This window comes from Pseudophryne corroboree, chromosome 6, assembly GCF_028390025.1.
Source record: "Pseudophryne corroboree isolate aPseCor3 chromosome 6, aPseCor3.hap2, whole genome shotgun sequence".
In the NCBI taxonomy this organism is placed as follows: Eukaryota; Metazoa; Chordata; class Amphibia; order Anura; family Myobatrachidae; genus Pseudophryne; species Pseudophryne corroboree.
In genome coordinates, this window is record NC_086449.1 from 374,029,577 (window position 1) to 374,043,973 (window position 14,397).

The window sequence follows — 14,397 nt, forward strand, 5'->3', positions numbered from 1 at the left end:
ACAAGCAACCAAGGGACAGGTAAGACTAAGACAGATACGTCTGTGTGGCAGACTACACAGGATGATACATCGGATGATGATGATACAATAGATTCAACTCCGTATGATGATCAGTCGCAGAGCTTTAGTTCAGAAGATGTAGCTGAACTTATTAATGCTGTAAAGGCTGTTTTCTCTTTGGAAGAGCCAGCCAAGACAGTGTTAAAGCAAAAGCACCTGTATTTAAACGAACAAAATCAGTGAAAGCTGAATTCCTAGCGTCAGATGAGCTGACTGAAATGATGGATGAGTCTTGGGCAGCGCCCAGTAAAAAGTAAAAGATTCCTAAGAGATGGGATTCTTATTATCCATTTCCTGCTGTGGATTGTTCGAAAAGAGAAGTTCCTCCAAAAGTAGATGCACATGTTCTGCGACTCGTGCATAAATCTGCTTTACCACTGTCATCTACCTCATTGAATGATGTCACAGACAGAAGGGTAGAGAGCCTATTGAAAAATATATTTTCTCTAGTAGGAGCAGTGGTAAGACCTGCTATGGCTTCGGCCTGGGTAGCAAAGGCAATGGGCGAATGGATATAGGAACTAGAGAATGACATCCCTTCTCCTACTAGGGAGCAAGATGATCGTTTTTGCCGTTTAAGACAATCTGCCCAGTATTTGGAAGAAGCAGCAATTGATGTAGGCACAGTTGCTTCTAAAGCTTCAGCCTTGACAGTAGTCGCTCGCAGAGCAGTTTGGCTACGGACCTGGAAGGCAGATGCGGAGTCCAAGAAAGAATTGGAAGCATTGCCTTTTGTCTGTAATATATTATTTGGAAAACCTTTATCGGATATCCTAGAATCAGAGGCTGAATCGAAAAAGGTCAGATTTCCAGCTGCTTATAACCCTAAGTCCAAGGGTTTAAAATTTCGCTCATTTCGTTGGCAAAGCAAAGCGAAAGCTAAAGATGAGCCTAAGCATCCCCAGTTTAAATCCAGGGGTAGGAAGCAGTGGGCTAGCAAAAAGCCAGCTTCCAAACCTGAACAGAAACAGTCAGCCTGAAGAGACGGGCCTCCGCCTGGAGGATTCCAGGGTTGGGGGCCGACTCCTTCTTTTTACACACATATGGCAACAGTCAACAGCAGATGCTTGGGTGCAGAAGGTAGTATCTCAGGGGTATGAGTTCCCATTGAGGAGGTAGCCTCCTCAAAGATTTTTTTGCAGCAGCCCGTCTCGTATAGAGTCGAAGGCCAATGCCCTGCAAGAAGCAGTCCAAAAATTACTGCAGTCAGGTGTGATTGTCCCAGTACCTCCATCACAAAGGAAACAGGGGTTTTACTCCAATCTATTTCTAATCCAGAAACCAAATGGGTCATACCGACCAATTCTAAATCTGAAAATGTTGAACAAATACATATGGATCCTGAAGTTCCACATGGAGACGTTATGCTCCATAATGTTGGCTATGGAACCGGGAGATTACATGGTATCTCTGGATGTACGGGATGCTTACCTACATGTGCCTATAGCACTATTACATCAGTGTTACCTCAGGTTTGCCATCCTCCAGGAACATTTCCAGTTCCAAGCTCTGCCTTTCGGGCTAGCTACAGCACCCAGGGTGTTTACCAAGATCATGGTTATGGCAGCTTGTCTGCGCAAACAGGGGATAAGAATATTCCCATACCTAGACGACCTGTTAATCTTAGCACAGTCGCAAGGTTTACTGTTGAGCCATCTTCAACAGACGATAGTTTGTTTACAGAGACACGGGTGGCTCATAAATTGGGAAAAGTCGTCCCTGAATCCGTCACAGCGGATGGTTCATTTGGGGGCCATATTGGATTCAGACCTACAGAAAGTTCTCTTACCAGAGAAAAAGATAGTCAAGGTGCAGGTCATGGCTCAGGAAGCGTTGCAAGCCCAGACAATGTCAGTCCATGCAGCAATGCGACTGTTGGGTCTGATGGTATCAACCTTCGACATGGTGGAATATGCGCAATTCCACTCCAGACCGTTGCAGCAACTTATTCTGACCAAATGGAACGGAAATCATCAGACGATAAAGCAGATGATAAAGATTCCAGTAAATGTAAAAAGGTCTCTAGCGTGGTGGCTACAGACAGACCATTTAAACAAGGGGAGACCCTTTTGGATAAGAGTGGCAAGTCCTGACAACAGATGCCAGTCTACAAGGCTGGGGGGTGGTACTCGGAAGCCTATGGTTCCAGGGAAAATGGACCGCAAGGGAAAGTCGCCTGCCAATAAATCTGTTAGAAATAAGTGCCATTTACTTGGCTTTGGTTCAGGCAAAGGACAATCTACAAGTAAGACCAGTCCAGATCTGCTCAGACAATGCGACGGCAGTAGCATACCTCAATCATCAAGGAGGAACTCACAGCAAGAGTCTGATGGAGGAAGTAACTCCCATTCTAAAATGGGCAGAACTCCATCTACCCAGCATTGTCAGCAGTATTTGTCCCGGGTGTACTAAACTGGGAAGCGGATTTTCTCAGTCGACACACCATTCAGGAAACCGAATGGGCACTACACCCAGGAGTGTTTCAGACACTGGTGAACAGATGGGGTCTACCGGAGATGGACCTTATGGCGTCTCGACTAAACAACAAAGTTCCGAGGTACGGATCGAGAACAAGGGACCCAGGAGCGGTCCTTGTAGACTCACTGTCAGTAGAATGGAGGTTTCAGCTGGCATATCTGTTCCCTCCAATATCTCTGTTACCCAGAGTAGTGAGAAAGATAAAACAGGCAAAAGGAGCAATCATTCTAATAGCTCCAGCTTGGCCAAGACGGCATTGGTACACAGATCTGTTGAGAGTGTCCGTGGAAGCACCGATACTGCTCCCTCAATGTCCAGATCTGCTAATGCAGGGTCCTTGTTGTCACAGTTATCTGGATCCGCCTGTCTTTGACGGTGTGGCTGTTGAAACCTCTATCTTAGAGGCTAAAGGTTTTTCGAAACAAGTGATCCAAACTATGCTAAGCCTTCTTCGGCCCATGTGTATCATAGAATATGGCAAGCCTATATTCATTGGTGTACTGGAAAAAATTTAAATCCGAGATCTTTTAAAGTAGCTAGGATTTTGGATTTCCTTCAGGCAGGATTGGATAAAGGGTTGAAAGTTGCTTCCTTGAGGGTTCAAGTATCAGCGTTAACTGTATGGTTTCAGCAAAAGATTGCTGATTTACAGGATGTACGTACGTTTTTTCAAGGAGTAGTACATATTCAACCTCCATTTGTTCCTCCTGCAGCTCCCTGGGATTTGAATTTAGTTCTTAAATTTCTCCAGGGTCCTTTGTTTGAACCACTTGAGAGAGCAGATCTTAAGTGGTTAACGGTTAAAGTTCTTTTTTTACTGGCAATGGCGTCAGCCAGAAGAGTGTCCGATTTAGGAGTATTATCGTGTAAGTCTCCTTTCCTAAGTTTTTTTCCAGACAGAGCAGTTCTCAGAACGAGATCTAGCTATCTTCCAAAGGTGGTATCAAAGTTTCACCTGAATGAAGAGATTGTAGTCCCAGATTTTCAGGTATCGGGACTATCTGCGGGAGAAGCGTCGCTGGACGTGGTCCGGGCTTTAAGAATCTACATAGATCGTACTAGTGCCATCAGGAAAACGGATTCTCTCTTCATCCTCTACGGATTCCATAGGAGAGGATGGCCTGCTAGTAAACCGACGCTGGCGAGATGGCTCCGAATGGTAATATCAGAAGTTTATTCTCATGCAGATCTCCCTATTCCGGCTAATGTCCCTGCACACTCTACACGTAAGGTAGGTCCTTCTTGGGCAGCACAACAGGGTGCTTCAGCAGAACAGATATGTAGGGCAGCCACATGGTCTTCCATAAACACATTCATCAGACATTATGCCTTGGATACTTTTGCCTCTCATGACGCAGACTTCGGGCGAAAGGTCCTCCTGTGCAATCAGGAGCGTCCCCACCACTAAAATGGCTTTGGGAATCCCAATGTTATCCTGTGGATAATCCTGTGGACCCAGCCAGAGAAATATACGTTATGGTAAGAACTTACCGTTGATAACGTGATTTCTCTTATGTCCACAGGTATCCACAGGGATCCCACCCTGACGCATCTGATTTGAGGATCTAGACAATCACTAAACCTCTTCCCTCTTGTATGGAAAGGTGTGCATGTGTTCTTATCGCCTAAACAAGTCTCTGCCTGATGTTCCTGCCTAAAATCGCTGTGGAAAGAACTGATCTGACTGAGTCAGTGGGCGGGACTATATAGCGGAGGCCCCAATGCATCCTGGGAGGCCAGAAAGCTCGTGACCGTGTTGGTGCCATTTTCGCTGTCGCTAGACAATATCCCAATGTTATCCTGTGGATACCTGTGGACGTAAGAAAAATCACGTTATCAACGGTAAGTTCTTACCATAACGTATATTTACTCCTGCAACATATACAGGACTCTGTAAACTTTATGGTGGAAGCCATAAAAGAAGTAGGTTTGCTTAATACACATACCACTGCTATGGCAGTGTCAGCACGCAGCGGCTTATGGTTACGCCAGTGGACTGCGGACTAAAGGAAAGGCGTGGAAGGCCTACCCTTCACAGGAGAGTCCTTATTTGGAGACGAAATAGACAAATGGATCTCCAAACTCCTGCGGGTAAGTCAACATATCTTCCTTCTGTAGCTCCCCCAACCAGGGTGACCCTACTCAGGACCTACTCTACAGTCCTTTCGGACTGCCAAGTTTAAGGGCAAAGGCAGAGGATCTTCTACAGCCACCAGAGGCACTAGAGATAAACCAGCAACTGCCAGCTCTCAGGAACAGAGCTCCAGCTCTACTTCCTCAAAGCCTTCAGCATGACGGTGCGCCACGATGCCTGGAAGACTGGCATATGGGAGCCTGATTAAAGAATTTCAGTCACATCTGCACAACATCATGCCAGGATCCCTGGGTCATAATTCTTATTTCCCAGGGATACAGACTGGAGTTTCAGGAGCTCCCACCTCACAGATTATTCAAATCAGGCTTACCAGTTTCACAAGAGGTAAGTATAACCTTACAGGATGCCATTCAAAAGCTGGTATAGACTCAGGTCATTGTTCCATTTCCACCTCATCTCCGGAACAAGGGATATTATTCTAACTTGTTTGTGGTACCGAAACCGGACGGGTCGGCAAGGCCGATTTTGAATCTAAAATCGTTGAACCCATACTTACTAGTGTTCAAATTCAAGATGGAGTATCTGAGAGCGGTGATCTCTCGTCTAGAGGAGGGGGAATTCCTAGTGTCTCTGGATATCAAGGATGTGTACCTTCACATTCTGATCTGGCTGCCTCACCAGGCTTATCTACGATTTGCACTGCAGGACTGTCACTACCAGTTCCAGGCCCTGCCTTTTGGTCTCTCCATGGAACTGAGGGTGTTCACTCCCTGCTTGTGAAGGAGAAACATCATCTCTGCCATCACCTTGGTGAACATAATTCCGTACCTGGACAATCTTTTGATAAAGGCACCGTCCAGGAAGAGGTTGTTGAACAGCATTGGCCTCACAACCAAACTACTCCTGGATCACAGGTGGATTCTAAATCTTCTGAAATCTCACTTAGAGCCAACTCGGAGGCTCCCTTTTCTGGGAATGATACAGGACACACAGTTGCAGAAAGTTTTTCTTCTTTAGGAAAAGGCATTGGTAATCCAGTCGATGGTTCAGAATGTCCTGAAGCCAACCTGGATATCGGTGCATCTATGCATTCGCCTTCTGGGGAAAATGGTGGACCCTTACGAGGATCTTCAGTATGGAAGGTTTAACGCAAGACCCTTCCAGCTCGACCAGTTGGACAATTGTTCCGCATCACATGCACCAGAGGATCCGTCTGTCGCCAAAGGCTCCCTTCTGTGGTGGCTACAGACTTCTCACCTAATCGAGGGCCGACGGTTCGGGATTCAAAATTGGATTCTGCTAACCACAGACACAAACTTCAGAGGATAGGGAGCAGTCACCCAGGGGGTGCAGCTTCAGGGAAGATGGTCAAGTCAGGAAGTCACCCTTCCAATCAACATTCTGGAACTCAGGGCTATATACAAACACCCAGGACTCATATCTTCTTTAAGATCGGGCCATTCAGGTCCAGTCGGACAATGTGAAATACATAAACTGACAGGGCGGAACGAAAAGCAGAGCAGCAATGTCAGAGGTGTCATGAATTTCTCCTCTGGGTAGAAAAAGAGACTGCAGCGTTCTCGGCTGTCTTCATTCCGGGAGTAGACAACTGGGAAGCAGACTTCCTCAGCTGACACGACCTGCACACGGGGGAGGTGTTCAGGTTCTTGACAAGTCGATGGAGATGTCCACAAATTGACGTGATGGCCTCAACAGGAAGCTCAAGCGGTATTGTTCCAGGTCGAGAGACCCACAGGTAGTGGCAGTGGACGCTCTGATGACTCCATGGGTCTATCAGATAGTGTACTTGTTTCCTCCACTTCCTCTGATCCCAAGAATTCTGAAAAGAATAAAAAGGGAAAAGGTTCAAGCAATACTCATTGCTCCCGACTGGCCAAGAAGGGCCTGGTACGCAGACCTTCTGGAGATGCTCCTCGAAGATCCGTGGCTTCTACCTCTTCACGAGGATCTTCTGCGACAGGGCCCGTGCGTCTATCAAGACATACCACTGCTACTTTTGACGGCATGGAGGTTGAACGGCTGATTCTAGCCAGAAGAGGCATCCCTGACAAGGTCATCCCGACTATGATCCAAGCCAGGAAGGGGTAACGTCTAAACATTACCTTTGTATTTGTAAGAAATAGGTCTCTTGGTGTGAGAGCAGAAAATATTATGCGGTGGAATTTCATCTGGGACTTTTCCTGCTTTTTCTGCACTCGTGTGTGGATGTGGGCCTATGTTTGGGCTCCATAAAAGTCCAGATTACGGCCTTGTCCACGTTCTTTCAGAAACAATCGGCTTCTCTTCCTAAGTTCCAGACGTTCTTGAAAGGTGTTCTGCACATCCAACCTCCCTTTGTGCCTCCCATGGCACCTTGGGAACTCAATTTGGTGCTGCAGTTCCTCCAATCGGACTGGTTTGAACCGTTACAGGAGGTAGATGTAAAATATCTTACGTGGAAGACCGTCACACTATTTGCCTTGGCTTCAGCAAGATGTGTGTCGGAACTGGAGGCGTTGTCTTACAAGAGCCCATATTTAATTTTCCATGAAGATAGAACTGAACTCAGAACTCGTCAGCAATTTCTTCCTAAGGTGATGTCTGCGTTTCACATCAACCAACCTATTGTGGTTCCGGTTGTTACGGACACCTCTGTTACTTCAAAGTCTTTGGATGTTTTGAGGGCTCTGAAGGTGTATGTGAAGAGAACAGCTCGTTACTGGAAATCGGACTGTTTGTTCTTTACGATTCCAGTAAGAGTGGATGTCTTGCTACAAAGCAGTCAATTGTGCGCTGGATCAGGCTCACTATCCAGCATGCTTATTCCACGGCAGGATTGCCGGTTCCTAAATCTGTTCAGGCCCACTCGACTAGGTCGGTGGGTTCTTCTTGAGCGACTGCCTGCAGTGTCTCGGCCTTACAGCTCTGCCAGGCAGCTACTTAGGTTCGAACCCGTTTGCAAAGTTCTGCAAGTTCGATACTTTGGCCTCCGAGGACTTTCAGTTTGGTCAATCAGTTCTGCAGGAACCTCGGCGCACTCCCACCAGGTTTGGTAGCTTTGGTACTTCCCCATGATACTAAATGTATCCCAAGTATCCACTAGGATGTAAGAAAATAGGATTTTAATTACTTACAGGTAAATCCTTTTCTCGTAGTCCGTAGAGGATACTGGGCGCCCGCCCGGTGTTTCATTCTTCCTGCACTGTTACTTGGTTAAGCATTGTGGTTTGGTTCAGCTGTTGCTGTTGCTGTTCCCGTTTCAAGTTTGGTTAGCTTAGCTTTCCTCTTGTTTGCGTGTGCTGGTTCGGAATCTCACCACTATCCTTTTATATCCTTCTCTCAAAGTATGTCCGTCTCCTTGGGCATAGTTTCCTAGACTGAGGCTGGTGGGAGGGGCATAGAGGGAGGAGCCAGCCCACACTATCAAATTCTTAGTGCCCATGGCTCCAAGTGGACCTGTCTATACCCCATGGTACTAAATGGATCCCCAGTATCCTCTACGCACTACGAGAAAAGGATTTACCGGTAGGTAATTACAATCCTATTACACCGGGCCGGGACCACTTTGCCTCTTGCAGTACTGGCTGATCACTAGTCACTGTATTCCTATTGTCTGAGGTACTATTTTTCTACCAGCAATCTTAAAGTCCTTATCTCTGGCATATAACTGAGGCAATTAGAGTTTACTAGAACTATTTGATTACGATTGAGACATTTCCAAGGAACACTGTTAGAGGAGGGGGTGCAGGTGTGCAGCACTATAAATTACCTTTGCTACTGTAGTTTTTTCTTTTTAACCTTGGTTTAAAGCTATTGACATTTTGTAGCCTGAGATTTGAATGAGTCATTGTTTTAGAATATTGACTTTACAAAGGGCAATAAGGGGGAATGTGAGATAGTATTTAATGTGAGGAGGGGCTTGACTGATTTCCTATGTCGGAGAACGCGTCCTATTACAGAGTGCTTCTTGAGCGTGGTACATTACCTCTCCAAGCTCTTGAATAGTACTGTTTTTGTGCAGAGCTTGAGAGCAGGAGGGAGGCCGGATCCCACTTAAGCTCCTGAAGTGGCTGGTACTGGTTTGGCAGTGCAGAAGGCAGAGCTTTTCTCACACTGCTCGGATCACTTTGTGGAAGAGCTGCAATTTTCTCAGGTGAAATCATGGAGAGGACAGAAAGCACTCAGGATACCACTGCCTTTAACATGCCAGACTGGATGGTAAGGCTACAACTCTACCTGCTTAGCCCTTTTGTTCAGTGTCTCACCTTCTAAGGGGAATAAGTGTATTTTTCTGTCCCAAGAGAACAGCCTAGCATCATCCAGGTTTATTTTGCTGGTCTCTAAAGTCAGTGAGCTGAACATAACATGCTTTTTAATGTTATTTCTCTGTTTATAAAGAACTATACATTTAGCTAGATTATTGGAGGCAGATTCTTTTTAAATAGAAATGTTGTTTCTTTAGTCTGATTACAATTTAAAGTTTGCAAGCCTTTATTTCCCCCCAAAAAATGGAATTCTGTTCTAGGTAAAATGCCGGTAGATTAACACAGGGTTCCCCCTTTAATGCTTAAGTCTGCCAGTCATTCTCCTTCTGTTGGAAAAAGGTGTAAAAGGTATGCATTGTACCATTGAACTACATAATCTTTATTTTGATAGTGTTATCACGGTGTACTTTGAAAAGAAGAGTTGTAATGTGTTCCTTAACCTTGGGATAGAATCCTGCAAGTGATGGTGCCTGCAAATGTGGGCTCTGTTCTTTAGAGGGCCAAAAGCCACAGAATTCTGACATATAATATACATAGTTTAACAGACATTTGCATCAATATTAAAAAGTAGTATTCCCTCCCCATTAACTAGAAAAGTGCCTCCCACATCTTTAGACTACAGCTCGTCGTGACGTCTGACTGACTGTGGTAGATTAACTTCCTTTGTGTGAATATTCAATTCCATACAGCATATTACCTTTCTGTACAGCGAATCTTCAAGCCTGACACTATTCATCCATAGTATCAAATGCCCATCCCCTTACTGTTTCATCCAGCTGCAGAGGAGGTATAAAGGCATCACACCCATTGGTAGTATTTTCCATGTTTTCACTGGCGTTAACATATTCTATAAGTTTAACAATATTTTTATTGACCACCTCCTTTTGCATTTTTGCTGGCATGGCTGATCCTTCATACACATGCCTTTCCTACATTTACACGCGCTGGAAGTCTACAGTGACCTTCAGTGAAAAGTTTGCCTTGCTATTTGTTTTAAGTTCAAGCCTGTGGGTATGAGGGCAAAGAGCGTGATGGACATATTTAAGTAGAAACAATTCCCAGTTATAGAATACCCACGCTCTGATACATGTTCTAGATGCATGGGGTGAATCACACTGAATCTGCTCTCTGGTAATTGCATTAATGACTTTATAACAATTTGGTATTTTCTTAAGCATCCACATACTCTGAATACGGCACCCTCTCTTACACATTGCTGTTCAGTGTGACCTCCAAAAACCTGAAAGTGGGCAGTGTGCCTGTACATGTGGAGTAAAATGTGGGGCTGCTTCAGATATTTAGCAATTGTATCAAACAGCTGACCAATCCAGTCATTGTCTCCTGCAATTTTATGTAGTATGGTAACATTCTATGTGATGCCCCCATGGTCCCCATTCAGAGTTTGTTTGTTTTTTTTCCCCCACAACCAAATTGTTTAACTAAATTTACTCCTAGTGTCTGTAACTTGATGTACAGTTGATCTGATTGCTTTACCACTACAGTAAGTTATTGCTGAGACTACGTTTTAAAGTGAAATAAGAAATATCATCAATAGAATTTATATTGTAATTTTTATCTTACGTGCCCGATATATAGTATTCAATCTCTCTAACTTTAAAAAATGACTATCAATACAAAGGCTTGTTGTAAGAGAACTTGTAGCTCTGTTTGAATGATATTTGGTAGAAACTTGCATGGGCCAGGCAGAGAGCCTTTTTCTACCGTGTAGTTTTCTTAAGGTAAGTGTTTTTAGTCCTATAAATAACCTTCCATAATTTTGGAATACACATCATATTATACAGCTGTGTACAATCAGAAATGTATTCAGACACCTAAAACTCCCACCTTAGTAAATTTACCCCCAAGTATGTACCCTACCGAACTGTAGTTCTCAACCCGAATTTTTAATTTTCACTTTGAAAACCATTACGTAAAACATCATGCAGTTTTGAGTTTCAGTATTTAGATTAGAGATGCAGCCAGCAGGTTCAGTACATATGCTTGTGCCTGCTTCACATTTTCATTGGTTTAAAGCTCCAGGTTGAATATCCTGAGAATAGATCAGAATAAATGGAGATTATGTATTATAGCAGTAAGTTGCCTGGCGACTAATCCACGTGGAACCCTATATGATTTATTACTCTGCATTCCCCCCATACTTCAAGGCACGGCTGGGAGGAATAATGTAATCAAACTCTTTGGGTTAAAATGCATTTTCTTATTTTTTGCACTTCTTTAGGACATCTTAAGGTATTTTGTTTTCCAATTTGAAGTAAAACTAAGTACACACTATGACGAACACTCGCCAGATCAGATAACCGATCTGCTATTATCAAATCAGTGTGTGCATATACACACCAAGCTATTTATACGGTATCTAATAGAGTATGTGATTCACTGGATCGGGAGTTTTGACAGCTGCTCATAATTTGTGACCTCCTGATCCGAACGTGTGCAGGAGTGCTCTAAGCGGTTTAACGATCCTGTATACACCTATACAGTTATCTGGCCAATCAGATGTTCTATCAGATGGACAATAAATGTATAGGTGTGTACCTAGTTTAAGTACGTGTTTGTAGACCTTTCCTTTGTCTAATCTCAGTGTCACACCACTGAACGTACTACAAACCTACTGGAGACCAAAGAACAGAGGCAAGAGTGTGACACACTGGATATTTGGACTTGTTGCAAGGTTGCATCAATGTATACAGGTGGAAATGAGTCAAGATTTAATAAAATAAAAGTGTGGATTTTTTTTTTTTAGATCATGTTGTAGTGTTTGATCAGTAGTCTGTGCATCACTTCTAAGACAAATTTTTGCCAAAAAAAGACACACACCTGGCGACACCTCATGCCAGGCATCTCACATTGCACGGTGTATTGGGCCAATACCCTTGGTATTGGCCCAATACACCGTGCAATGTGAGATGCCTGGCATGAGGTGTCGCCAGGTGTGTGTCTTTTTTTGGCAAAAATGTGTCTTAGAAGTGATGCACAGACTACTTTGATATGCAACACTTGTAAATCTGTGTATGACAGAGGCCAATATTTACTAAGAATTCGAGTTTGTCCGATTTGTGTTTTTTTTTCTAAGTCCCAATCCGGGAATTCACTAAGCACCAATCTCGGCAGTGTTTGGACTATTCGTAATGGTTTGATTTGCAAAGTTCCGAAATACGAATGAATAGACCATCGGTCAAACGCAGCTGTTATTTCATACAATACGGGCATTCCCTATTCATTCGTATTTGGGTGTTAGTTTCTGAGTGCTCAAGTGCGGGTCTGTTTTTTTTCGAATAGTTTGGAAAAAGCAGGTTTATTTTTTTGCTTCTTTTTTTAGTCGAGTTTGGATAACCATGCACGGATCAGTGAGATCTGTGCATGGTTATCTATGGGAAAAGGTCTGTTTAGTGTAAAAACTGAGAGAAAAATTGCGTGGGGTCCCCCCTCCTAAGCATAACCAGCCTCGGGCTCTTTGAGCCGGTCCTGGTTGATAAAATATGGGGAAAAATGACAGGGGTTCCCCCGTATTTAATCAACCAGCACCGGGCTCTGCGCCTGGTCCTGGTTCCAAAAATATGGGGGACAAAAAGCGTAGGGGTCCCCTGTATTTTAGAAACCAGCACCGGGCTCCACTAGCCAGGTACATAATGCCACAGCCGGGGGACACTTTTATACTGGTCCCTGCGGCCCTGGCATTCCATACCCAACTAGTCACCCCTGGCCGGGGTACCCTGGAGGGGTGGGAATCTCTTAAATCAAGGGGTCCTCCCCCTCCAGCCACCCAAGGGCCAGGGGTGAAGCCCGAGGCTGTCCCACCCCATCCAAGGGCGGCGGATGGGGGGCTGATAGCCTTGTGAAAAAATGTGAATATTGTTTTTAGTAGCAGTACTACAAGTCCCAGCAAGCCTCCCCCGCAAGCTGGTACTTGGAGAACCATAAGTACCAGCATGCGGTGGAAAACCGGGCCCGCTGGTACCTGTAGTAGTACTACTTCTGAAAAAATACCCCCCAAAAAACAGGACACACACACCGTGCAAGTATAAGTTTATTACATACATGCACACCACCATACATACATACTTACCTATGTTCCCACGAGGCTCGGTCCTCTTCTCCATGTAGAATCCTTGTGGTACCTGTGAAAAAATTATACTCACATAATCCAGTGTAGAATCCGACCTTTGAATAATCCACGTACTTGGCAAAAAAATAAAACTGAAACCCGACCACGCACTGAAAGGGGTCCCATGTTTACACATGGGACCCCTTTCCCCGACTGCCAGGACCCCCCCCCCCCCTGACTCCTGTCAAAGAGGGTCCCTTCAGCCAATCAGGGAGCGCCACGTCGTGGCACTCTCCTGATTGGCTGTGTGCTCCTGTAGTGTCTGTCAGGCAGCACACGGCACAGATACAATGTAGCGCCTATGCGCTCCATTGTAGCCAATGGTGGGAACTTTGCGGTCAGCGGTGAGGTTACTTTCAGTCAACCTCTGACCGCAAAGTTCCCACCATTGGCTACAATGGAGCGCATAGGCGCTACATTGTATCTGTGCCGTGTGCTGCCTGACAGACACTACAGGAGCACACAGCCAATGAGGAGAGTGCCACGACGTGGCGCTCCCTGATTGGCTGAAGGGACCCTCTTTGACAGGAGTCAGGGAGGGTTCTGGCAGTCGGGGAAAGGGGTCCCATGTGTAAACATGGGACCCCTTTCAGTGCGTGGTCGGGTTTCCGTTTTATTATTTTGCCAAGTACGTGGATTATTCAAAGGTCGGATTCTACACTGGATTATGTGAGTATAATTTTTTTCACAGGTACCCCAAGGATTCTACATGGAGAAGAGGACCGAGCCTCGTGGGAACATAGGTAAGTATGTATGGTGGTGTGCATGTATGTAATAAACTTATACTTTCACGGTGTGTGTCCTGTTTTTTTTGGGGTATTTTTTTTAGTAGTACTACTACAGGTACCAGCGGTCCCGGTTTTCCACCGCATGCTGGTACTTGTGGTTCTCCAAGTACCAGCTTGCGGGGGAGGCTTGCTGGGACTTGTACTGCTACTAAAAACAATATTCACATTTTCTCTGACGTCCTAGTGGATGCTGGGGACTCCGTAAGGACCATGGGGAATAGCGGCTCCGCAGGAGACTGGGCACAAAAGTAAAGCTTTAGAACTACCTGGTGTGCACTGGCTCCTCCCCCCATGACCCTCCTCCAAGCCTCAGTTAGTTAGATTTTTGTGCCCGAACGAGAAGGGTGCACACTAGGTGGCTCTCCTGAGCTGCTTAGTGAAAAGTTTAGTTTTAGGTTTTTTATGTTCAGTGAGACCTGCTGGCAACAGGCTCACTGCATCGAGGGACTAAGGGGAGAAGAAGCGAACTCACCTGCGTGCAGAGTGGATTGGGCTTCTTAGGCTACTGGACATTAGCTCCAGAGGGACGATCACAGGCCCAGCCATGGATGGGTCCCAGAGCCGCGCCGCCGGCCCCCTTACAGA

General features: G+C 45.2%; 1 protein-coding gene across 6 annotated transcripts in view; it reads left to right on the forward strand.

The window, feature by feature from the left end:
• Positions 1-14,397, forward strand: part of AHCYL2 (adenosylhomocysteinase like 2) — a 301,797-nt gene that overhangs the window by 151,069 nt on the left and 136,331 nt on the right. For 2 of the 6 annotated variants that reach the window (XM_063926725.1, XM_063926726.1), the window contains exon 1: positions 8,655-8,851. The exons of the other annotated variants lie outside the window; for them this stretch is intronic. In XM_063926725.1, the coding sequence (XP_063782795.1) occupies positions 8,795-8,851 (57 nt within the window). In that variant the 5' untranslated portion in view covers positions 8,655-8,794. Of the gene's footprint in view, positions 1-8,654; positions 8,852-14,397 lie in introns of those variants that run through there. 6 annotated transcript variants of the gene reach the window in all.